The sequence below is a fragment of the Rhea pennata genome, chromosome 12, assembly GCF_028389875.1.
Source record: "Rhea pennata isolate bPtePen1 chromosome 12, bPtePen1.pri, whole genome shotgun sequence".
Classification (NCBI taxonomy): Eukaryota; Metazoa; Chordata; class Aves; order Rheiformes; family Rheidae; genus Rhea; species Rhea pennata.
Window position 1 is genome coordinate 14258859 of NC_084674.1, and position 25744 is coordinate 14284602.

Here is a 25744-nt window from a genome sequence, read left to right on the forward strand (position 1 = left end):
TGTTCAAGAGCCATCAACTAAGTAGCTGCCTAGAGTCCTGCAGAACGGGCATGAGATCTGTTTCTACAGCATCCGAACACTACAGTCTAGCTCTGCATGCTAGCAGTCAAAGCTCTGCTCTTATATTCCTAGGAAAGATTTGAAAAACAGCCAGGTCTGACTATGGCTTAATAAAATCCAACCTGTTCATTAATGAAACTAATTCCCCCATAGAGGCGATGAGTGATGGCAGCCAGAAGAAAGTCTCTGGCTTTGGCAATGGGATGCAGTAACTCTGAGGACAACCTGTGCAGAGACTACCTAATGACCCAGGTGAGAAAGAAGCACATGCTTCTTTACACAAACTCTTCATGGAAAAGCCAGACAGGTGGGGTTTTTTGTTTGGTTGGTTGGGGTTTTTTGTTTTTTTTTTTAAAACCAGACTACAACCCTGGCCTGGTTGGTTCCACCATTGCTTTTCATACGAAATCTGCACAAATCTGATATTATCTTACATGCACTTCAGATGACTTTGCTCCCTTTTGTGCATCAACACTGACGGAACAAGCAAAAGCTTCTCTAAAGAGCCACACCAGCCACATCCTCAGATCATGAAATAGCTCTGTCCAAAAGTAAGCACTAGCTCTATGGTATATCCAAGAATGCTGTTCCAGTGTTATCAGATATATAATGCTGAAGTCCTCCATATCAGCCCCCTTTTTTAATAGCTGTACTCAAGGAAGTCAATGGAGATGACAGAGTGGCTCATGCATTTGTTTAACAGAACAAGAACAGCAGAACACTTTGATCTCAACACTTCTGCCTTTTCAGAAATACATTGGATTCAGGCACTCTGGAGTTTAACACCCCTCTACAAATACACCAAACAAAAAACACTTCCAGTTACTAGCAGTTTCCTTTTATAACTCTTTATTGGTGTTGCTAGGAAGCATCTGCCTGTGAACTAAAATAAGTTCGACCATTTTTTTCCTACCCAAGGGCAAACCTCAAATACTGACACACACTTTGATGCATTTAATCCGCAGCTGAGCTTTCCTCCTCAGTACTGGTTAGTTTTTCCACTCTAGAGGTATTTCACCATCACTTGAATGGTGTGCTTTTTGTCCATGCTGCAGTTCTCACGGGAGCTCGTTTGACTAATGACAGCTTGCCGAAAGCCAGCACACCACCACTCTGAGCAGGACCGCAGCTGCTGGTGGTCAGTCCAGCTGGTGCAGCAGCTGGCTCTGCTGCAGGTCCTGGGAGGGTTTGCCACCCTTCCCCTCCGACTGATAGGCAGCAAACAGGTATCACCAGTGTGGAATGACAACATGATGTGTACATTACCACCTAATCATCTTGGAAGTTTTCAGGAAAAATATTACAAACTACCAATAAGTTAATCAGACTGGTTTCCAATCCAAATTGTTCTGCAGGCTTGCGTTAGGGTTCCTGGGGAACAGGACACCCTTGCAAGTTTTAACCACCAGTTCCTCTGCACATAGATACCAGGAAGGGAAGTCAGAGTTACAGCAACAGGGTCATTCCCTCGGCAGTTCTCCAGGAGAATCAGACCTACCTGCTGTATTGGAGTGTATCTAACAGTATGGGAATAGTCATAGTTGTCAATAATGTCCAGATCAGTCACTGCCTCCCCTGGCACAGGGCTGCTGAACTGTACATCCAGGGGCGCTTTTCCAGCTCCCTTAGTGAACACAGTGAAGTGTGTTGGCTTGCCATTTTCCACACCTGGAGAAAAAAAACGTTAATTCTAATTTATGCAGAGCTTATGCACGACCTCCCCACCACCACCCCGAAACATTTGGCACCTATAAAGCCTGGTCAAGCTAAATGCCAAGGGAACAGAGCCGTTTTCAGCCCCTGCTATCCTACCCAGCTGAACCCAACAGAGTGCTGCAAAATCCCAGTAGCATTCAACAACGCAGCAGCCACCACGAGACAGCTCCTCACAGTCCAGCACGAGGCATGCATCGCAACCTGCAACTCACCCGTTTTGCTCAGCCCGGGTCCTTCAGCTTTCACTTTGCTGGCATCATGCGAAGGGTCCACTTTAACTCTGAAAGGGCTGGCAGGAATTTCCTGCAACAGAAATACAGTTTTAAACATAACTCTTCACCAGGCCAAACTAGACAGATATTCACTTTAAGATTCTTCCGCTTTAATTTTTAACTGCAGCACCACCCTGAGTAGAATTTCACCTTGCTTAAACACTTTACTCTGCCTTACTGAATAGAAACATGCAAAGCCTAGGGCAAAGTTAACAGCTAACTATTTCGCAGGGGTCTCTCTGCCACTTTTTAAAGGCATCTTGTTGTCATTCCCATATCCCTTGGAGAGTTACTTAGGTCTTCCATACTACAGAAAGTGGCTTTACTTCGCCTCTAGACCCAGTAGATATGGCATCACTGAGACCACATTCTCATGGCAGCCCAACATATTAAGTGCTTCAGCTGCAGAGTTTCTAGCCAATCTCCCTAATTTTTTGAGCTTTCAAGTACTACAAAAGAGTTCTTTGTGACTAGACAAGGTGCATTTGAGCTGGCACAGAAGGAACCATCTTTAAGCAGCCACTGCCAGCTATTCACTAGCAGGTGCTCAGCGACCAAGGAACTGATAAATTAAGTCTAGAAACACCAGGCTGTAAAATAAAAATTACACACCTCTCCTGCAAAAAGCACTTTAATAGTGTAGCGCCCAGCAGCTGGTGGTGCATACTTCACTGTGAACGTATCATTAGCATTGTGGATGATGTCGAAATCTATGTCTTCTTCCTCATCACTGATGACACGAGCGTCACATTTGATTCCAACACTGACATCACCTAGGAAAAGCAAATGGAATTTTTTTCTGTTGGATGGTAAAGATGTTGCTAGCCAATTAGCTATCACTTTTTAATTTCCAGTAGCTGCTCAAGTTACCATGTTAATAAATATAACAGAGCACATCACAGTTCAAGTTTTTTCCATGAAAAGGGGGTAGACCAGCATCAGCAAATAATATACAATACCCCTCATGCAAGAACTAGGGTTTGGATACTACAGCAATAACCCACTCTACTCTTACCTTCTCCTGCATCTGTGCAGTCAACAGTGAAGTGTGTCGGCTCGTTGGCTTTCAGGCCTGTTCTCTCCACGCCAGGTCCAACCACTTTCACTTTCTGAGGATGACTACCTTGACCAATTAGGACCTATGTGGATTCACAAGAGTCAGAATTATGCATTTGAGTTGTATGATAAATCACAGCCAAGCTGGAGCATTATTTGGACAGAGGCTACACTTATGTTTTCTACAAATAACAACCAAGGTAAGAATGAACTGCAACAGCTTTCCTAGGCTTCAGCTATACTGATATGAGACCCTCAACAGGTGAGCTTGTGAAAGCAGAAAGCCACTTTTCAAGTGGTTAGATTCTTAAAAAAGGAAAACAAAAAAGCGTCTCACTTCCTTGAAGTTTACAACCATCCCGATTGTACTGACAACTACTCTGAGCACTAGATATTCTGAATGTCATATTTGCATAGAAGAACTAGTATCATCTGTCTCTGTACTTACCCTAAACGGGCTATTGGGCACACTGGCTCCTCCCCAGACAACAGAAATCGTATGTTTGATTGGTTTAACCGGCACATAGGAACAAGTAAACACTCCATCGGGCCTGCTCTTTATCTGGATATCAATAGGGTTTCCTTCTCCATCCTAAAACGTAGTAAATACCAGCAGAAGATACAGGTAGTTTTAGAACGTTTGCACAATTGGAACAGCCTACGACTCCTGCAAATCTTCCCCAGTTAAACTGCTCATTTCTAACACCATCCCACAACACAGATCGGGTAGCTTTTAAGAACAGGTTAGCCTGAGATTCACAGGCTTAGAGAGACTTCAGATGTTTCCAAGTGACAAAACCAGGAAATTACAGCTTGCCTTACTGAAGGAACTCCAAGGAAGTAAGTAAGTAACACTGTGCACTTCACACTCAAGGGAATAGTCACCTTGTCTTGAGTTAGGTTGACTACCTGACTACATTAGAGATCAAAGCATAGGACTGCAAGAGAATTGCACATACCCAGAATTAAGTGATGGGTAATTGAGTAGAAATACTTCAGGCAATTTTCTCAGCGGTATTAAAACATTTTTTTGGAGTTTCATATAGCTGCCTTTGGCTTTTACCTGTGCATACATCTTCAGAGGAGCTTTCCCAGCATCCTTGGTTTCAACTGTGAACTCAGCAGGATTGTTCACTATACAGCCAGTCCTCTCCAAACCTGGACCATAAGCCTTCACCTAAAAAAAAAAAAATCCAAGAAAACAAAATTAAAAAAACACCCCCAAACCAAGAATCTTAGCTTCCAATTTGGAACAGAAAGCAAAGCTAAGTGATTCATTTCTAAAGCAAGACCCTCTCCCTTCCCACAAAACTCATGAAGCACAGGATACACAGAGGCTAGTGTGAAAGCTGAGAATTTTGACTAATTCAGCAGGTTTCTACTACATTAATGGAATAATATAGTAACAACATTGAGGCAATGTTGTTAGAAAGAGCTGAGTAATATTTGGCTGGAGCACCTCAAATTCAGAGTCTTAATTAGAGACAACTTAGGAGTCAAGTGCATTAGAAACATCTCTATCACAGTCATATCAAAGATGTGTTACACTACAAGGGAGTTCTTGTATGCCACCTTATCTGGGTTGAAGTCTCCCGAAGCTGGTCGGATGAAGGCCATGTAAGGGCTGTCTTTTATGTCTTCATCATCACACATGATGTGAACAGCATATTCACCAGGCTCTTTGGGCCAATACTTAACATCGCATGAGCCATCATTTTTGTCATCACACTCAATTTTGGCCTGAGAAGGACCTTCTATTGCAAAGCCTGAAAAACAAACAAGTATTTACCAACTGCACCTTAGGTTTGTGGTGGCTGCTCATCTAACACCACTTTCCTGAACTGCCCTTTAAAAAAAAAGAAAAACGAAAAAAAAAAGAAAAGAAAAAGAAAAGCACCACCACACTCAATGCTCTCTACACCTCTTCTTCAGCAATGCAGGGAATAGTCAATCATTCCCTTCTGGACCCCACCCCCAAAAAGCATGCTCCAGTCTCCAGAACTTGCCTTTGACTTCTGCTCTGCACACTGATGTAATTTGTATTTAAATCAGAATGAGGTACACACATGTTTTGGGGTTTTGCTTTTTTTTTTGTTTTGTTTTTTACTCCAGGAAAGCTAGCCTTTCTCTCGAGTTTGTTGCTAGCACTGCAGCACTTAAAACACTTCATGTAACTTGAGTAAATAACATACCAAGAGAGCCAACCTCTGTGCCAATGGACTCCACCACAAAGTCAGCTGATTTACCCACAATCCCTTCACGAAGCCCAGGCCCCCAGGCTCGTACTTTCTGTGGACCCGCTTCATGCCCCACTTGAACCTCAAACGGGCTACAAGAGAAAAACAAGGCTCGGGGTTAGAAATGAGGACAAATATCGCATCCATATTTTCCCCTAGACATTTTAATGAGGCAATACACTGGATTTCCCAAATTAATAGATGCCACTTTCTGATGGCACAGTGCCCAGCAGACTGCCCTATTTCTAGCAGAAAGGTCATCTAAGCTGTCATGTGCTTTCATCTTTTGCAGCACAGATTCTGAGTGTCAGATATTTGGGTTGCACTGGCTGCTGCAGCCCTCTACACTCACAGAACAGATCCCTCCAAAAATTCACAGTAAAGTCAAAGCTGCATGAGCCAGCATTGTGTTATTAGAGCCGGTAAGTGTCATTATTTTCTCCATTTGACATTTTGGGTTTAGAGAGACCAATGCAAACCACCCTTCAAAGCCCTCCAAATACAAGCCAGCACGGCCCCAGAACAGGTTGCTGATGAACGGTCACAGCAACCATTTGCAGCAGACTTGGTCACCACAGAGGTTTTCCAAGCATCAGCTTTGCCTTAACAGCCTGCCGACCACACAGCCTCTTGAACAAAACTACTTCTAACTCACCTTTTGGGGATGTTGTGTCCACCCCACGTAATTGCGACCACATACTTCCCTGGGGTAGATGGATAATATTCAAATGCATATATGCCATCCATAAAGCCTTTTTGTTTCACAAGCTCCTCCAAGCCCTCTGTTGAAAGATCAGTTCAGCATTAAACTTAAGAGTTTCCATCCAGCCTTCAATTACTCAGGAAAGTTCATGTTTTCTAGCATTTTGTTTTTAAAGCTTGTAAGAATAAATTTCTCCCACCAGGAAAAGAACGGGGGGGGGGGGGGGGGGGGGTCTGGCTATAAGGGATGTTAGTTCTAGTTGCCCTCCAGGACAAAGACAGCAAACATTTCCAGAAGAAATACAGCAGAAAAAGTATTTTAAGTTACCAGACTTAATAGGTTCCCTTGTGTTTTATTTTCTTAGTCTGCAGTATGATGTATGTCATATGTTAAAACAAAAAAGCTTAACATTTGTCAGACTTTGCAACCACAAGTATGCAGGGAATGCCTACTTTTCATTTTCTTCAAGATGAAGAACTTGGGGGAGAAAAGCCTAAGGCACTAAAATTTACATTGATACGTACATGGCTTTTTGCCCTCGCCGCTAACCACAGCGAGCCACACAGACCAGCGTGCGCGCGGAGGAGGAGAAGGCAGCACAAGGCACCTTTCAATACAACCCGGCGGCGGCGGCGGGGAGCGGCCGCCTCAGAAGCACAACGCAAACGCAGCAAGTCCCCGGGGAAGGCCCACGGGACAGCACCGCTCACGCCCCTGGCCAGCCCCACGCGGTTACGGCACGGAGCGGTGGCCCCGGCGCTCAGGCCGCCTCCGCGCGCGGTGGCCCTGCTGGAGGGACGCATCCAGAGCCTGCAGCAGGGCAAGGCGCCTGGGGCCAGCCCCCAACACAGGGAGGAGCAGAAAGCCTCCGTGTCAGCCTGCGGCTTCCCCAGATCTTCTCCCTCCTCACCACGTATCTGAGCGCCTCGCACAGTCAGCAGCGTCACTCGACCGTGGTGGCATTTCTAGTTTCACGTTATGACAGCAGGATTTCCGTCCTGCCAGAGACCCCGGAGTGCGACTTGCTCCATTGGATCAGACGAACACGAAACGTGAACCAACCGTGGCAGGCAGCCACCCGGATTTTTCTCAGTTTTGGTAATTGCAGTGCTTTAAAATGGAGAGGCCTAAGATTTACCATTAGGATCCAACTGAGTTTTATACCATAGACAACAGGGTGTAATCTTACCCAGGCTGGCTGATTAAGATCTACAAACTCAGCACAAAGTACCAGAAATCTCTTCTGAAATTTAATTTTTTTATGATGATACAAATCTCATCAATCCCATCAAGCCACTATCTTTCTGCTGCTCTTCCTTCTTGCAATCTAGGTTACCCCCACACACACCCCCACCCTTCTCCAGAAGGCCTCCACAGGACAAATTCATCCACACACACTTACTTGGCCCTTTTATAGTCACACCGAGATCTCCACTCCCCGCTGCTCTCGTGTCAACCTTGAAGTCTGCTGTTTCCCTAATCCGGACACCTTTGGGTTGCAGGCCTCTGCCGGTGGCACGACAAGCATTTGGGTTGCAGGCTGCAAGTGAATTTCAGACATCAATACAGTCTTTGATGCTCAAAATACATGTAGCCTAGCCAGCTTGGAACAACCTTTAGTTAAATGTTGATTCAGAGCAACTACAGCTTAGCTTTCACCACAAGCCTTTATGTTACAGTAGTTAGGAAAATAGATAGAGTCTGTCTAGCCATGATATATATCCCACAGCTTTGGACAGCAGCATTCAGTACAGCCAGGCACATGAAGCCCCGTAAGAGCAATTTTTAGAATTAAAGCAAACTCTGTAGTCATGACACCTTCATATTTAATGCCAGCTATCAGTATTAAACTTCTCCGTCGCTATCATTTCACAGATATTTACTGTACTAGACACAATCTTCTTGATGCCTTTCACTTTCAGCAGCAGGCTGCAGCACTGGGCAGAGTCTTCCTTTGCAAGTAAGCCCTAGCAAAGAATATTATCGTGCTGTCCCTACAGAAGCACAAGACTTGAACAACAGCTGTTAGCCAGGCCAAGTTGCAAATGCATTCCTTTAAGAGATGTTAAGTCAGGACACTCTGTTGCATCCACAGCTACAAAAGCAAAGCCCTTAAGCCCTCAACAAATTGAGGCAGTTTGGCACCACCACATGCTTTGGGCAGAAGCAGGGTAAGGGCAGTATGTTACATACTGTTGAGTTTAAGCTAATGCTTGCCACTTATTCTTCAAGGACTTCTCCAGGCCTGCAGAGTTTCTACATAACCAAGCTAACACATTATTATGAATAATGCGTTATTATGAATAATAACGCGTTATGAATAATTTTTGTTACGTGGTCCCAGCTATTAGGTGGTCTTCAACTCCAGAGACCTGAAGAGTTCAAAGAGTCACACTTCCCAGTCATTTAAATCCCAACATGCATTTTCCCCAAACATGCCATGCTTATAGCAGGAGCATAACAGTCTGCCAAGAGGCTCATCAGATTTTTACTTCTTTCAATAGCCTAAGTTTTACTCTCATCCCTGTGGCAGCCACACCATTAAACATCCTACACTGGACAGTATAAGCAAAGATTGCATGCCATTGCTACCTCTGAAAACTTGAGGGGAGCATACAGCAGCAAGCCTATCTCTGAGCGCAAAAGGTCCAAAGCATCCTTACACAATTGAGTCAGGCAGTTTGTGGTTAAGCAGTTTCACCGATGGGGTCACACACTGTTTCAGTTTGCTTGCAACTTTCTTCCCCAACTCCAACAAAGACAAAACCCTTTTGGCTCAGACAAGCTGCAGGCTAGACGCTTATAAAGAGCAAACACAACATAGCATCCTGCACACCTCTTACCAACTATGAAGCCATTAGCAGTGAAGTCCAAAATTCCACAAATGGAGGGTAGCTCAGGAGAGATGAGCAGAGATCTAAAAGCGTAGGAGCACGTAAGGACGGAATAGAAAGCAAGTTAGGTATCAGTTAAGGAGGAAAACAGTAAATATAGTCATTTGAGGGACAAAGGTGGAAAACAGCAAGACACTGCATAGCTGCATAAAACACTTTAAAAAAAATATATATATACAAAAGGCAGCCTAACATTCAGAGTTCTGGCAAGAAAGGAAACACTAGCATTGAAAGCCATATTACTATAAGAGAGCACCGTTTGAACTAGGTGAATATTCAGGTGACCCAATGAAGCAGGTCTAAGATGCTGAAAGATATAGAAAATGTCCATGCCAAGATTCATAACAACCATCCACATTTAGATGCATTTTTAAAAAGCATACCCTCTCCAACAAGAACACTGCAAGGAGTTTTGGGAATTGCCTCCCCAGCAAAAGTCACTCTGACAGTGTGAGGACCAGCTTGAACAGGTTTGTAGAGACAACGGTAGACTTGGTTCCCTTTGTCTTCTACTGCAACTTCAGCAAGGCTTCTTCCTTGAGGATCCTCCACCTCCACAACCACATCACCCACGCCAGCTCCTGAAAAGGGAACAAGAAGCCCTGCTGAACCTTGGGACTCCTCAGAGCAATATACACTACATTTAGGATCACAGCCAGCTGTCTGCGCTAAGCCAGTAATGCTCTGCTGTCATTGCTAGACACTGCCTGAAGTTTCAGCCTCTACTGAATTCCATTCAACCAGACATTCAAGTGGGATGGGGATGACAGCGCATTGTGGCATCTCCATGAAGTCGTCATGCTCACAGGACTCCGCCACGCTATCGAGAGGGTTTCACAACAGTATGAACATTACTGGATACACATACGGTACAGTCACTCTATTGCTACCACCCTGTAGCTACCACACCCTATTCCACAGTTCTACCAGGCCATCCAATTCTCTCAAGTGTTAAAGTGATTTTGAAAAAAAAATAAATAAAAATAAAAAGCCCAAGAAAACAGTTGCAAGTCAGCAATTTTTCACGGAGTACTGTCCCACATCAAGCCTTGCCCTAATTTTTATTCACAATGTTATTCTAGTCTTGTGTAGTTTGTTTCATGCACAGGAGCTAGATTAGGAGCTCAGAAGACAAGTATGCCGGTCTGGACAAGGATCCTTATGGACAACACATTCACTTCTCTTCAGACACCTGCTCCTCACACACCTTATTTAACTTATCACACAACACAAACAGTTTTCAGAGGCCAGACATGTCTTTACATGATTCAGACTACTCCCTCTCCCAATTAGAGGCTGAATGTAACATTTCCCCTCACTACAACCACATTCAATTTCATTTCTAAGCACCCTTGGGCAAAAGGCAATTTAAAATATGCTATTCAGCATATTGCAGTATTTAAATACCTCAAGTAACTGCCCTAAGTAGTTTCACATTGTTCTGAATAGATTAGCATTTGTAGCATCTTATTGACTCATTTCTCTAGGCTACAGCATTGGCTCAGCAGACAAGAAGCCACATGATGAAGATGCTCTAATGAAGAAGACAGTAGCCTGCTAATAATTACAAGAGAAGTTGAAACTGGTTTGTCATTGAAGCATGCACTCAAAGTACTATTGCAGCAGATCCTTTCAGTAAAGTTAAATATAGCATACATTAAGCATTTACAGTTTATTTAGAGTTCATCCTTCAGAGGTAGGCGTTTCACATCCCTGTTTAAAATGAGTAGGGAGAGAAAACTAGCTGGGAACCTGTCTGGTGCTATCCAGCAAGTTCATGGCAAAGTTCTGGGTAACATTTAGTATCCTTCCGTCAGAATTCAGCTCAATACTTCAAATACTTCACACACAGCTGAAGCCTGCAGAGCAGCCTGACTATTCCTTCACCTCTCAACTTGATGGAGATGCAAGCCCTCATCCATTTTTTAGCTGCAAACAGCATTTGTCTATTCCCTCAAGGTTCTCCTCAAGTTTGAGGAAGCTATAGGACTTCAGCGCTCATTTGGTCTACTTACCTGCTGTGTAGAGGTCAAAGTAGGTGGGTTTGTTAGCAATATTTCCTGTTGCTTCCAATCCTGGTCCCTTTGCTGTTACTTTGCTTGCATCTCCCTGGGCTTTGTCAACATTCACTTCAAATGGACTCTTTGAAATGTGCTGTCCAGCAAACAGAACTGAGACCTAGAGCCACACAAAGACAGCATCAGCCCCAGATCACTGAAGCAGAGGCAGTGCTCAGTTACCACCAGCTGCCTGGCAGATTTCACTGCCATGTAATGAAGCGCAGGGTAAAGCACCCGAATGGTTAAGGTGGAAACTTTATGCAGAGGCAAGAGAGACCAGGCATCAGATAATCTGTCCACAAAACGTAACTGCTTGTCACTGTACTCCTGATCACAAGGTCAGCCACACCAGCTAAGACTGTTAAATCTGGCTGTGCCAATAAAAGGCAGATCATTATCCAACACCAAAGGTTGCATTTATCTTGCTCTGCTGTTCAGGCAAGTGCTTATTAATGGGATCAGCCATCATAAACCTGGTTCTACAGGCCCCTGGGGGGAGAGCTGAGTGGGGAACATGCTCTGCAAAACCCCTCAAGTGGACATCATCATCAGCAAGGGAACACAACAACACACAAAACTGGTTTCAGGAGTTGCAGCAAGTGGCTCCAAGCAAAAGAGCCAGCCGTACCACTGCCTGCAAGACCCTGTCTCACCCAAACACCCACACTCTTTCTCCCACCATACATACCTCTCCCCCCCTTGAGAAGGGAACAGTCCAGCAGCCCAGACTGGGAACTAACACCACATCAGGTTACTTTTTCTTCAGGATGACCCACACGTGCCTATTATGCCATTAGCAAATGCGCAACCCCAAGGGGCTCATTTTAACACCTAGCAAAGCAGCTCACTCAGCAGGAGAATTCTGTTCTTTCAACACAAAACTTACCTTGTGAGGTCCAGTAACCTTTGGCACATACTGAACCGAATAGGTTTTGTTTTTGTCACTGGCTGGCATCACCTTCGCCTAGGAAAGAAAAAACATTCATGTTAGTTGTGCCTATGCACTTCAGTCTAAGGCTTTTCTGGGTAGCATTTGATCCTGAGAACTATTTCCACAATCATACATGTTTCTGTGGGAAAAAGCATACTTTCTAACTCTGCATCTTGTATGGAATAAAAAGAACCATTGGTTTTGTATTTAAATGAGATGAACCAAGCCACTATTCAACCAGCCTATTCTTCTTTGATATTAACTGCTATACTAAGGCCAAAGTTGAGGAAATGTTAAGTCCAATGTACAGCTGTATTTTGCTGGAATGTCGTAATATGATCAAGTGGTACATTTGGATGAAAAGTTTCTATAAACATAAGAACCAGCATTTTAACTCAAAATGATTCATGGTATCTAAATAGTTGGTCTAGCCATTCTTGCAAAATGAATAAGGGTAGACAATGATTCAGTGATGTGTGTTATCTAAAAATGCACATCAGCATGTACTTGGCCAGTCAAGCCAAAGCACTACAACCACTGGACATTTAAGTTGCATTCTTTAGTTCCATAGTGATTTTTTTTTTTTTTTTGCAGCTTTTCCAGGAAGGCAATTATGAGAAAAAGTTTAATGTTTGCACTTCAGTAGATAGTATATGGCAAATTCTCTTGACATTACTTATCTGCTAAGATTTCACTTGTTAATGAAAGAGGTTACTGTAAAAACTTCAGTGTTCAAACTAGCTTTAAGCTTTCCCCAAGAGATATCTAACATACATACCTCTTCTCTGTTTCCTTCTGGATCCTCTATAAAAACCATTAGGTCTCCCTGCCCAGCACTGATGGTGTCTACTGTGAAGTTAGCAGGCTGCTTCACCATGTTTCCATGAGGCTCAATTCCTGTGAGTTAGATGCAGAGCAGCAAGATCAGCTGTTGCTACAAATCCCAAAAGGTACCTTGGAGACTATACTCAAAGCTGTCCACCCCGTCCTTCCCACATCAGCACCTGGCAGCCACCAGCTTCCCAGGTCCACTGGGTTATACCTGTTCACCATCTACCCAGATCATCAGGCTCATCATAACGTTCACTTTCATAATATAAGCAAATTAAAAATTGATTGAATCAACTCGTAGTAGGACCTGTGGTAGAGTCAGGCATCCAGCCTGCATCTAGCTTTGAGTGAAAGCAAGTTGTCCTGCTTACTAGAGCAATGTATTGAGCGTTGCTCCTACAGTTGGCTAATGGCCATGAAGTTCAGGTTTGCTCACAGCACGTAGGGTACGTGCACTAGTTACTCTTCAAGAACTTGTTTGGTTAGCACAGTTTGCTTCATGCAGCTGAAGCAGCTGTAATGCTGCTGCACCACAAGCAGGGCAACTGGGGAGGCAGGGGAGAAATTCTGCATGGCCTTTTGGTAAAGTCATTACCTTAGAGCTAAGGGTAAAAGACTTGTTTTTAAGCAAGACTGTTCTTAGTTATACTGTCCTATTTTACTCCATTTTCAGTTGTTTCAGAACTTAATCAGTTGTTTACACTTCTCATTTGAAAGCTGCTCAAACCATTTTGCTAAACTGAACATTGGATAAATGGCACGCAGAGCCATCTTAAGCCATGGAAATCCTGAAACTCTCTGCAACTCCGGTTTAACTTTTAATCAGACTATTTCCTTATTCCTTAGCACAAGGCCTGCTACAGCACGCACTTACCAGCAGTGTTTCATCACCCCTTTACACTTAGCCCTAGGTCATTACACCTGTCATGGTGGTGTCAGACCAAGTGGGTGGAAGAACTTCCCAAAGTTGCCATTTCTAGACTAGTCCAAATATATATACCCTTCCTTCCAAGGGAATTACACACCAGCTTATTCATAAAACCATGTGCGCTACTTCTCCATAGCACAATTAGTGGAAAATGCAGAGTCTGATAGATCATAAGGGAAGTGGTTGTGAACAACAGAATTCCTGAACTTGTTTATTTTCTGAAAACAATAACTTGAGTGCTATGCAAGGAAGATTATGCTTTTACTAGGAAATCTGAGCATTCTGATAAGGTGTTAACAATTGACATATTCATTCTTTCAAACTAACCCTTAGATTATCATCTAGTTTAAACAGCCACAAATTTGCTCTGTGTGTCTTCAATCCAGTGCACAAGCTAATGCTTGATATATTTAAGTCTCTCTCTCTCCTGAGGGCACAAAGACATGGATCCCTTATCCTCAGAAGGCATCTTTGGCCAGGATGGCATTAGCAACAGCACTTTTGAATAGTAAGGCTACATCTGATCTGGTCTACTAATTCTAAAAATCTTGAAGGACCACACAGCAAGCCCCAAATCTAAAACAAGGTGCAAGAGAGAATAAGCTTCAATGTAATGCATAGGAGATTTCTTGTTAAATATGAAATGCATTAAAAATCAAAAATCCATTACGCATTTAGTTGTACTTGTATTCCAGTCTAGAGCAGAACCACAACTGAAGTTACAGGAATTATCCATTTAAAATGCAAGCAAAAAAATATGAATACCTACAGAGATCTGCAATTGCATAAGTATTTATGGACACATCATCCCAATTAGCAAACACGGCATTATTTAATGTTTGAAGGGTTACCAAGCCATCTTTGTGCATGTGCAATCAAAGTATTCTCACCTGCCAATCAATTTAAACAACTGATTTAAAATCAGTGTACCCTGATATGCCTGTCACCACCGCCTGGGGACCTGGACTCACCATCTCTACAGAGTGCCTGCTCAGAGGTATACACAGGTGAAAAGGGGGCTTCTTTTAAGGAGTGCTTTATCATCAGAAGCATTCACTCCTGTATCAATGACTGTCAGCAGCAATGCTGCTGCTTAGATTTCAAACCAAGGTCGCCTTAGCCCTATCTCCTGCTATTCCTCCCAGCTGTGGGCTGCAAGGCTGGCAGCTTGCAAAACAGGTTCAGAGAGTTTGGAGAATTTACATGTTAGAACTAGGAGTGTCTTTTGGACTACATCCACGTATTTCTGAAACCAGGCACCACACCAAGAGTATACAAGTGAAACTTTGAAGTCTGTTACATTAGGTCTGGAGTTCAACATAAGCAAAAAACCTCACCCAGTTTTCTGAAGAGTTAAATACTCTGTGCAGCTTAAGTTTACTGAGTTAACTTAAGTTTACTCCTTACCTCTGCCATAAGCTCTTGCTTTCTTTGGATTCAGTTTGGGTTTTAAAGGAGCTCCTGGTTTGAGCTTGGCTTTGGGGAACTGCGACAGGTAAGTCATTACAGAGTGTTCATCAACATCAGGGTGGATAATTTCTTCAGGGGTAATAACCTGACAGATAATGCAATAAGGTACATTGTATCAGTGTTTGGTTACTGCGCGTCAACATAGAAACAGAGCTCCAGCACAGATTCTTACATTTCCAAACTCCCACATGCTGATGTCATTTCTTACATTCATTCTCCCTTAGATACAAACAACATCATTTATTATCTCATGGCAAAAAAATCAAGCAGCTCATTACAGTCCCAATGCGGTTTGAGGGATGTGATGCTTTTTGTATCTTTATTATTAGGGGGTCAGTGACAAGCTAAAGACAAGCAAACTAAGCTAAGACAACTACAGCTACACTTCCCTCAAAAACTACCTGAGAATAACTGAAATTGAAAGAATTGAGACCCTGTAATCCTGTCCTGAACTGCAGAGCTTGCAAAGTGAAACTTTAGTTCAGATTCTTTTCCTGGTCCCAAAATACAAGCTGCTCTAACAGTTTTGGATATTTCAGCACTTTTGTCCAACTTTACCAGTATGAAAATAATCTGGTCTGAAAATATATTGTTCTCTATTTAAAAATCATCATTGCAAGAGATTTCCTAACCTAGCAAGTTTTTTTCTTCCAGGAATTCAATGCAGCAAAAAAGAAACTCATTCAATGGACTATTAAATAGGGCACCACTAAACATATGTTTTTTTCCCCTCACACCATCTATACGTTGCAACTCTGGCTATTTTCAGTGGAGAAATCTAAATGAAATCTAATAGTTAGCGCTCTGATATGTATCAGCATATTACGTTAAAATCTGCCCTTTCTTAGACAATTTCACTCTAGTAAACAAATGGCTTTTAGAAGTGTCCAGTTTCACCCGCTCTTCCAAATCTCAATCCAAGTTTGCTTAGAGCACAAGTTGCAAGTACAACAAAGCTACCTTTTATGCTTCCAGCACGCGCCCAGCCTGCGTCTTTGCGGCCCAGGCTCCCTTACCTGCGGCACCCCCAGCCAGTCGTCCGCCTGCTGCATGGCTTCGCGAGCGTTGTCAACAGGCTTGTTCGGGTCCCAGGTCTCCCAGTCAGGGCACAGGCCTGCAAGTATGTTTCAGTGGTTATATGTCACCTGTTAAGAAGCTTCCTTAGCTAAAGGAACCAAGGACAAATTCCACAGCTGCTTGTACTGCGCAGTTACACAGCACACCATTGCAGTCCTTTGCAAAACTGGAGAATTAAGGAAAGATTTAAGCAGCTCACTACGAGATTAGTAAAAAAAAAGCCCCTAATGCTGACTTACCAACTTACCCTCCTTTAAGAAAAGCACTGAAATTTTGATGTGTGTCAAAGCAAAATAAGACGAGCACACACTGCTTGCTGAGAACACTTCTGAGACAACAACTGGCATCTCCAAGGGCTTTTCTCCTAGCACAGACAATCAAAAGCCAATTCTGAAAGACTCCCACCCACCTTGCAAGCCATACCAAGGATAAGACTGTCAGCCACACAAGCGCACAGTTTTAGGTTCAACCTGTGGAAGTCATCTCTCCAAATTCAGTATCAATACCTCTAGTGAGCCTTCATGTTCTCCTGGCTCTTCTTCAGCAGATCCCCAAAAGAACATTTCAGCTGTTTGCCTCAGTGCCCTAAACTGCGTTACATGAGCCCCAGCAGTTGCATTAACAAGGCCATTTCACAGGAAGGTAAGAGAACTGCGCCTCTTTCACACCTCATCATGTTACGTGGCCAAAGCAGCACAGCCTTAACTTGCTGAACACTAAAGTTTCAGGCAGCGTACAGCTGCTGGCTGCGTTGTGCTCCCTGTGCAATCCTATCTCAGGAAGACACCTGAAATCTCCAACTGCACCCTGAATTTGAAAGGTTGTTGGCACTTGCTGTGGGAACAAGTCTTGCTTGTGTTTAGTAGTCAGTATTTGCGCCTTTTCCCCTTGCACCTAATACGAAGCTTAGACGTGGCAACTCCAACAATGCAATCACGTACTCTGCTTTAAGCCAGTATTTCTCTTGGCCAAGTCATCTACAACATGCTTCTTCCCACAGCTGGCCTCTTTACACTCCAGTTTGAAAACTTCATTCCCATCTCCAGCTAAGCAGTGAAGACCTCATCCTATAAGAACAACAGAGCAACCACAAGGGAGTAAGGAAAACGCTGACTGCCTGAGCACAGGACTTACCTGGAGCACAGCTGTCCACAAGAGCCCCCAGTGCTTTGCCATCCTGCCAGTTTTGATTGAAGTTTGTGATTGGCAAGTAAGGAATTTTGTTCTGAATCCACCCCAGAAGTCTCTGCTTAGGGGTCTGCTTTTTTGCATCATCATCACCTTCATCCTCCCACACTGGCATGGAAATTGAATAGTGAAGGATAAGGGTCCATATTAGGCCAAGGATCAACTTCAAGTTTCCATCAACTATGGCTTTGCTATCTGGAAGACAAGAGACAAAAATCAATTATCCTCCATCCTAAGGGATAGAGGTACTTTTATAAAGAACCTTGCCCAAACTCGTGCTCAAGTAGCCATGGACAAAAGAAGCTAAACAGGTCACTTCAGGCCCTTGTTCAGGGAGAGACTCCACTTTTCATGCCTTGAATTAGATGAGAGGAAAGAGAAGGCTGAGGACTCTGTGTTCTCCAGCTACAACACAAAAGCTGCCCAATATCAGCACAGATGTTTTCACAGAAGTAGATAATCCATCAATTCCAACAAGCCTTTGGCCTAGTCCTATTTTCAGCCAGCAAACCGCACAGTACAACCATTACAGCAGACTATTCTTTCTTTTTGCCACTTTGAACTACAGGGACTTCCAGCTCCACTTCATCTGTGTCAGTATTTGGCAAGTTGCCAAGTTGGTGCTCAGAAATTGTAGACCCCCCCCCAGTACAGGCAGGGTTATATGTTTTTATACATGCATAGATATATATATATATACACACATATATATACACTGCCACAGGTTATAGCTTGCAAGGGAACAGCTCTGGCAGGAGAGACAGGCACAACAGGTCTGCAGCATTAAGGTTAGAAGAATCAGCAGTTAAAGATCTCTAATATTTTTCATTTAGATGGTAATTACCACCCAATATTTTTAGTAGCATTTGCATCTTATGAAATAAGCCGAACAGGATGCAATGGATTGCATAAGAACACCATCCCAACAGAGGCTGAATACACCAGGGCATACTTAAAGCAACATTTAGGAAGCTGCGCTCATATGCACAAATGCACCCCTTCTCCCCCCATCGCATCAATAGTTAGCATTAAAAATGGTAGCAAAAATATGCTACATAATAAAATCCAGCAAAGATAGATTTTGAAATTAGAATGAAGTCTGGATATATAAAGACCTAGGTACAAGCAGCAAAGTGGGAAGTGAAAGATAATAAGGAATCCTTTTTGCACCATTACATTTCTGTTTGCACAATCATTTCATTCATGTTACTTAACCACTATAAATTGAGAGTTAAAAAAAGAAAAAGCAAACTCTGCAAAACCAAGTCGCACTCTAGCCTAGCAGAAGTTTACCACCACAGTGGCCACACAACAGCTCTACTGTGAGATGTAGGAGACAGCTATGGCTGCTGGGCATCAAGACCAGACTGTTGTAAGAAGCTGTCTGCCAGGGCTTCTGGCCCATGAGGTGAGACCTCTATAGTTTTGTGAGCACCTCTGTAATGTTCTGTGGTTTGAGGGGTCACAGGTTAGATGCATGCCCCTTTGAGTTTGCAGTTGCTAACGAGGTTATGTTAAACTTCCAATGATTCTACTTTGTTAGAGCTCAAAGAAGGGATGCTCTGTAACAGTACAACATACAGAGTCTGAGTTATCTCTTCATTCATAGCAGCAAGTTATACCAGAGCATTTCTCCTTTTCTTTCTTCCAACACATTGAAAACAACCACAAAAATCCTGTTTTAGTCTGTAAAAGTTAAGTGATCCACAAGCTCTTCTCTGCTCTCCATCTACCTGAGCAAATGTTGAAGTAAAGTCAACTAAAGCCACCTTCCTGCCACCAGGATATTTATACAGGGATCTTAATGAGTCCTAGCTATCAAAAGAAAAGTATTCAGCATCTTAGTGGTCTGCCCCCTCTCCCCAAATTCAGTGTGTTTACAAGTCCTCTGAGCTTCACCTCACCATGGCCAGCAGTTGCTGGGCACGCATAAGCTCACTCCTCTTCAGTTACGGAGACCACAGTAGTAACCCAACATCACGCTATCAAAATAAAAAGATGGTTTGACTTCCAAAGCAAAGGAAAAGTGATTATAGAGAACAGCGGTCAAGAACAGTTAGCACCAGGGTGTTCACTTTAACCCAATGCTCAGCAGAGTAGTTAATATTTACACGGTTTCACAATAGAACAGCATGTTCTGAGCAGATAATACTGTAACATCAGACCTTGAATGGCATTTTGCCTTTCTGGAGAGCTAACATCTGGTCTCTAATCAGATGTTATTTTTTAAAAACATCACTTTTGACTGATCTTACAGAATTTCAATAAGTGTCTAACACATAGACACTCAGAGTGCTCATAGCTGATAGATACTCATAGATTGCTCATAGCTGATTTCACATCCAGACTGAGATATACGATAGCTATAAAGTGATTAAACCCTCGCCAGATTTAATTACATGTTCCAAGGTAAAAGTCTACACCACCTCAGTAATGTTGTCTCCTAGCGACAATTAGACACAGAGTCCTTTGTATTATTCCTTTTCCTCACTGCTTTCAGCTGAATCCCAAACTATGCAGGGGAAAGAAGACGCTCCAGTACAAAGTATCAAGGAAAGCTGCTTGAAAGGAACTGCAGAGCACAAGGAAGAGCTGTATCTTACAGCTCTTCTGAAGACTGAGGCCCAAAACTCTCCCTACAGCGGGACACCACAGTGTTTGAGCTTCCCATGTGGGAATTAAGGGCTGGAACATGCAAAAAAAAAAGAATATTGGCGCCTGCGGCGGGAGCCCCTTACTGCCTACTCCGGCACTGAGCTGCTGCTCTTTGCTCTGCCCTGTGCCTGCAGTACCTCCATCCGACGGGATCACAACAGAACAGCTCATTCAAAGGGAAGTTTCAGAGTAAACTGCTAGCAATCACATCACCAAGCCAGAAATTCCTCGGAGCTTTAGTTTCAGATTTATACTGACATCGGCATTTTTACTAGAGTGGACACAGCAATGATTTAGTACACCAAAATTAAACTTGTTTCAGAAAGCCATCCCGTACTCTCAGGGACGAAAGCCAGCAAGCCAGAGTCACCTCAAGCACGCTGCTACATGCACGTTACTCAAGATAAAGAATGGCCTATTTCATATTTACAGCACATAAATAATGTCTACATGCAGACGTGCCACGGTTGCTGCAGCAACCAGCTCCGTGTTAATTCAGTCGGCCAAAGCCGCTTCCTCCAATGCTTCATCGCCATTTCCGAGGGCACGACTTGGCAGCAGCCTTTGACCACAGGAAAAAGAGCACGCACACAAAAGGCAGCTTCACACGAGGAACAGGAATCTCCCCTCTTATCAGGACTCTTCGAGAGAGGCCAGGGAGCGAGGCAGTTTCCCTAATTACAGGAAAAGGTTCAAGCGGGTTGCAGTAAGAATGGGGCAGTTCTTCCTCCTTGGGGGCTGCTAACATCCCTGCAACGGTATTTTGTCAGTAAAGTTAGTATACTCTTAAGGTTCCCGAATTTCCTGATGTGCATAGGGATCTCATGACATAATTTTTTCCAAGCCTGCTTGTAGGAGGACTTGCCTGCTTTCATCTGGGGTGAGGAAGGGGGAGGGAGAAGGACTCGCGGCCAGCACAGGAGAACTTATCAGCCACAAGGAGGGCCGCCCGCATGCTCTTTCTTCCCACAAACTGCACCTCTTCCAGCTCCAGAGGATCTCAGGCTCCAACTTGCAACTCACCCACTAGTTTGCCTGCACTCAAGATCTGTATCACAACAGGAAAGAGCCTTCCAGGTTTAAAAAAAAAAATTCTGTGTTGCTGAGAACCGCATCACGAAACTCCTGCAATCTGCCCGAAACACTGTCCCACCTACACCAAAGGAAAGGCTGTTTCAGGACCCTGCTCCAGTTTGTGGGACTCATCTATCTGCAGAGAAACAACTTAATCTATCAAACAGGTCCTTCTCCGCAGGCTGAGCCTCCCAGCACTGCATAAAGCTTGGCTCCCTTCAGCAGCCTCCCATCTCTCCAGAAGAGCCTCCACTTTGGTGGTGCCACCTCAACTAACTGACGGAAAATTTTCAGAAGTTCTTTCTCTTTGGGTTCTCTCCAAGTATTAAGAGAGTAAGAGAGTAAGCCCTGCAAAGTAAAAAAATCATCTCTTAGGAGGATCAGGAACCAGGAATACAGAATCGGTCAGCCCTGAAATTAGTTTAGGACAACCAAAGTTACCAGCATCCTGTACCAGCTCAGAGCTTGGACTGCCAGTCCAACACCTCCAAGATCCCAGAACAACAAAAACTTCCTCCAACGGCACTTCAGCATCAACAATTACTGCTTCATGTACTATTTCGTACCCTAATTTAGCTGGTTTTGCAACAGATTCCAAGCACTTGCTAGTTTGCTTCAAGACACTTTTGCTAGCTATACCAGACTGGAAAATGGATTATAAGAACAGTAGATCTTGCAACAGTGCTTTCCTACCAGGAACACCTCTTTTAGCCACACTCATTACCCCCATAAGCTCTCCTTTGGAACTTTACTGAGCCTTTCAAGCTTCATTTCTCAGTTACTCCTCTGGAGCTTACAAGCAATTTATAGCATAAGAATAGGCATAGTAATTGTGGTCAGCACTCCAGAATTACAGTGTAACTGCATAGCTGCTTCAGTTTTTATTTCTACCAGCAGCAGGTAAGCAGCACCATGTTTGGCATTCAGCTTTGAGAAATTAGGTATACAGAGGCAAACTGCTTTCAGCTGTGCAATGAAATGGAGAAACACTACAGCAGATTCACACAACTCTTACAGGATAAAGGTTTTAGGTTATGCTTGCCCCCATGAAGCATACCATGAAGCATCTCCACTTGGTACCTTTCAAAGAACTAGGTTTCACCTCATTCAAAGACTGCTGTAGCAAGAGTTTTCTCTGTTCTATTAGGCTTCACTTCTGCCCTTAGGCCAACCTGAGTATAGTAACTTCTCCATATGTGCCTATCCTACCAAGGGTAAAGGTGAGGACTCTGCCCCGGCAAGCCAGGGTACAGTTTGCAGTAAATGAGTTTGTCTCATTTCCTAAGCATGTATTTACTTTGTGGCAAGATACAAGCCTCCCCAGACACGAGGAGTCCTTTCCATGCTGGCTGATGGCAACAGCAGCTGCTCCCTGCCTTCAGCCAGGGCTACGGAAGTGAGTCATTGCACCTTCTCCACTAGGAAAACTTAGGCCTGAACAGACCTGAAAAATTTTTTGCAGTACCCTTAGACAGCTCAAGTGCAACCTTTTTTTCCAAAAGGCAGTGACCTGCAAATTTACTTTGCTCATATTATGAAGTACAAATTGATGTCTGCAAGATCCAAGTACATATGCCAGAGCATAATCATTCAGTGATTAACTTTACCAAGTATGAGAAGCCATACTTTGGAGTATGCCTCAGCAACCCAACTTGAGTCACACTACAGTGCTCTCGTGTGCGGCAGCAGAGCAGAGACCATTTGCCTTGTACTTTCGAATGATGTTTTTATGAAGAGCATGGGTATTACCTAGAGATTCATAGCTTCACCACAACCTTTCACCTGCCTCAAAACAGTATTTATCAAGACTTGCACTCTGCTGGAAACATTGAAGACTGGCTTTAGTAGTGTCATCTAGAACACTAAAGTTCACAGGATGAAGAAGTTAGCATAGGATGCAGCAGTATTTTTGGCCTGGAACAGCCAGCTGTGACTCTGAATTTGTGAATGCTGCTAAATGACCACTTTCAAATGGTCTGCAGATTATCATGGCCAGACATATGGTCCAGAATTAGGAATTAGTACAAAAAGTAGAAACACTCATGTTTGGATTAAACAGTAGCCTTTATTCCCACCTCAATTATTCAATGCATATTTTTAACCTCAGTTACTTTAATTGTGACTTGCATTCCTCCTATAAAATTACCAAATGGCAACAAAATAGCAATAATCTTCAAGCAACAGGAAGTCTTTGTTTTGATACATTAAATCAGAAGTAATTTGCAAGAACACATTTAACTCAGCCTGCTGCAGAGCTAAAGTTAAAAGCCCTGGCATTCTGCTGCGGCTTGACATTACCTACAAGATGAGTGTTCAGGAGAACCTGCCAAACAGACTTAAACTGTTCTGCAGAATCAACATCAGCATTGAACAAGCAAGCACTCACTCTTCAGTTTAAAAAACACTATATATAGCCTATAACATCAGTTTTATGTAGGAGTATCCTGCTTCTTAGTCAGCTATTAGCATTTAAGTGGCTGCCTGGTAGGGTGAAGAGAACAGACTGAACCAGAGCTAGTTCATTTCCCTTATCACACCTCAGAGTCTAGATTGCAACTCTTACCCTTTTATTATCCTATTAACTAAGCGGCAACCAGCCCAAAGAAATGGATTACGGAGATTCCATAATGCCTGCACTACACACCACCAATTTAAATCTTGAAAAGGAAGCAAGTTTTAACTACTTCAGCTGATTTATAACTGTTGCCCTACACTCCATGATACATTACACTTGGACTGTTAATAGCACACTCTTTAAAGCACAAAGTTAAGACATTTTAATGCCTAGCTCTGAGCTAGTGTTGTAATTAGTTTGAGCCAAAAATGTGACCATCAAGACAAACATGTGCCATTTTTATGACCTGGGCTGCAACAAACCTCACATCCCAACTAACCAAGCACAAAAATGCAAAAGCTGCAGAGTTTGGTAATCTACTTCCACTTGTACCAAGCCCAACACCAAGCACCAGAACTCTGAAACCTGACCTTGATTTGAAGCTTGCAATTTAGAGATCTCCGCTGGAATAGATAAACTCTTCCTAGTTTTGGGCACTAGCAAGCAGGAGTGTAACATTCCCTGCTTGATATTGGCTCTTGAAATACAGTAATCTTAGGCCCACTGAGTCACAATATCCAAGACTAATTCAGTGTCTTCTGCATTTGGTCTAAGCACCTAGAACATGCCACAATTTCATCTTAGGCCTTCCTCAGAGCTATTATTTACTGAACTTTTAATCCACCATCATTTGAGTTCAAGAGCTTGTGCTTCATGAGAAATTTGATGATCTTAGGAACCTTCCAAAACAGCTTCAGTTGCCCTCCTTGGCTTTCTCCCAGCCCAGAGTACAACTTTTGTTTCAGGCAACTCTATCAGAAGAAACACTGTTTCCACAGGGGGAAAAAAAAAAAAAAAAAAAAAAAAAAAAAAACAAGCTCTTAAAAGATCTCATCCCAGACACAGATCCCATCATTTCTCTGCTCAAAGGGTTTCAAGTCACAACATGAAAACTCCAAGTAGATTTTTAGGAAAAAAACTCTTTATGTGGGAAACGGTTGCAAAGTAGAACAGAAGCTCAGAGAGACTGTAAAATCTCCACCCTCAGAGATACTCAAACTCGATACTGCTTTGAGCAATCTGATCTAGTTGGACCTGTTCTGAGCATGGGGCTTAGACTAGACAACCTTGAGTGGTTTCTTTAAAACTAAGTTATTCTGATTCCAAAAAAAAAAAAAAAAAAAAAAAAAAAAAAAAAAAAAATCCAAAGTTTGTGCATAGTATCTTTTGCTCATGTGCAAGTCAGCTTTATATTCAGATTACACACACCAGTGTTAGACAAATTGTTGCAATGCTCCTGCCCTACAGCACCCTGAACCCTGCCCTACAGTAGAGCTGCAAGTCATTTTCTGTCAGACAATTAGTGGAAACAAGATAAGCTACAGCAGCAGACAGTTTCCTTAATAAATTGAGCTAGTAACACAAGTTACAAGTCTTGTGAAACAAATGAAGGACTGAAAAAGCAACTAAGCAGTTATTTTATTTTTATTTTTATTTTTTTTTTAATATGCAGTTGCTTGCTTCAGGCTGCAGTCAACATGATTCAATTGCTGTCTGAACAAACTCATCTCAGAAGTTTTAATGTTGGTCTACTTCTGGTGGAAGTTTTACCTCAGTCAGACAGCACAGTTCCTCTAAAGAGGTGGTCACCTTCTAATCTTGTGTCTTCTCCATTTACCATTTGGCTTTACACCTTTGTAAGCATGAAGAATCCAGAACAAATGGCCCTCAATACAAAACAAAGTGGTCCCAACAACAGCCTTTATTCCATGTTTCCAGATAGAAATGGAACTTCAGAGTGCACAAAGTTCTTAATTACATATCATTTATGTCTAGATCTTAGAAATTTTAAATCCTGGTATTTGGTTGTCTGATCACTTTCCCCACTGCTAATTACTCTCATCCATTTTGTCAAAATAGCTCTAACAATTGTAGGGGTGCAAAAATTAAGTACTCATTAAGACTTAATATTCTGCAACAGTTAAAACCCCACATTCTGTTGAGCTCCTTCAAGGTCTTCCTCTGCACTGTTTGTGCA

The 25744-nt window shown here is 43.0% G+C and overlaps 1 protein-coding gene across 4 annotated transcripts in view; it reads right to left on the minus strand.

Moving 5' to 3' along the window:
- The window catches only part of FLNB (filamin B), a 79785-nt gene that overhangs the window by 34170 nt on the left and 19871 nt on the right, over window positions 1–25744 (minus strand). For all 4 annotated transcript variants that reach the window (XM_062585302.1, XM_062585304.1, XM_062585303.1 and 1 more), the window contains exons 2-18: window positions 17370–17618; window positions 16175–16272; window positions 15096–15243; window positions 12708–12826; window positions 11885–11962; window positions 10954–11116; window positions 9322–9519; window positions 7447–7584; window positions 5997–6123; window positions 5297–5433; window positions 4677–4870; window positions 4168–4281; window positions 3553–3696; window positions 3064–3187; window positions 2661–2821; window positions 1989–2079; window positions 1559–1728 (exon numbers count right to left, since the gene is read on the minus strand). In XM_062585302.1, the coding sequence (XP_062441286.1) occupies window positions 1559–1728; window positions 1989–2079; window positions 2661–2821; window positions 3064–3187; window positions 3553–3696; window positions 4168–4281; window positions 4677–4870; window positions 5297–5433; window positions 5997–6123; window positions 7447–7584; window positions 9322–9519; window positions 10954–11116; window positions 11885–11962; window positions 12708–12826; window positions 15096–15243; window positions 16175–16272; window positions 17370–17618 (2453 nt within the window). The remainder of the gene's footprint in view (window positions 1–1558; window positions 1729–1988; window positions 2080–2660; window positions 2822–3063; window positions 3188–3552; window positions 3697–4167; window positions 4282–4676; window positions 4871–5296; window positions 5434–5996; window positions 6124–7446; window positions 7585–9321; window positions 9520–10953; window positions 11117–11884; window positions 11963–12707; window positions 12827–15095; window positions 15244–16174; window positions 16273–17369; window positions 17619–25744) is intronic.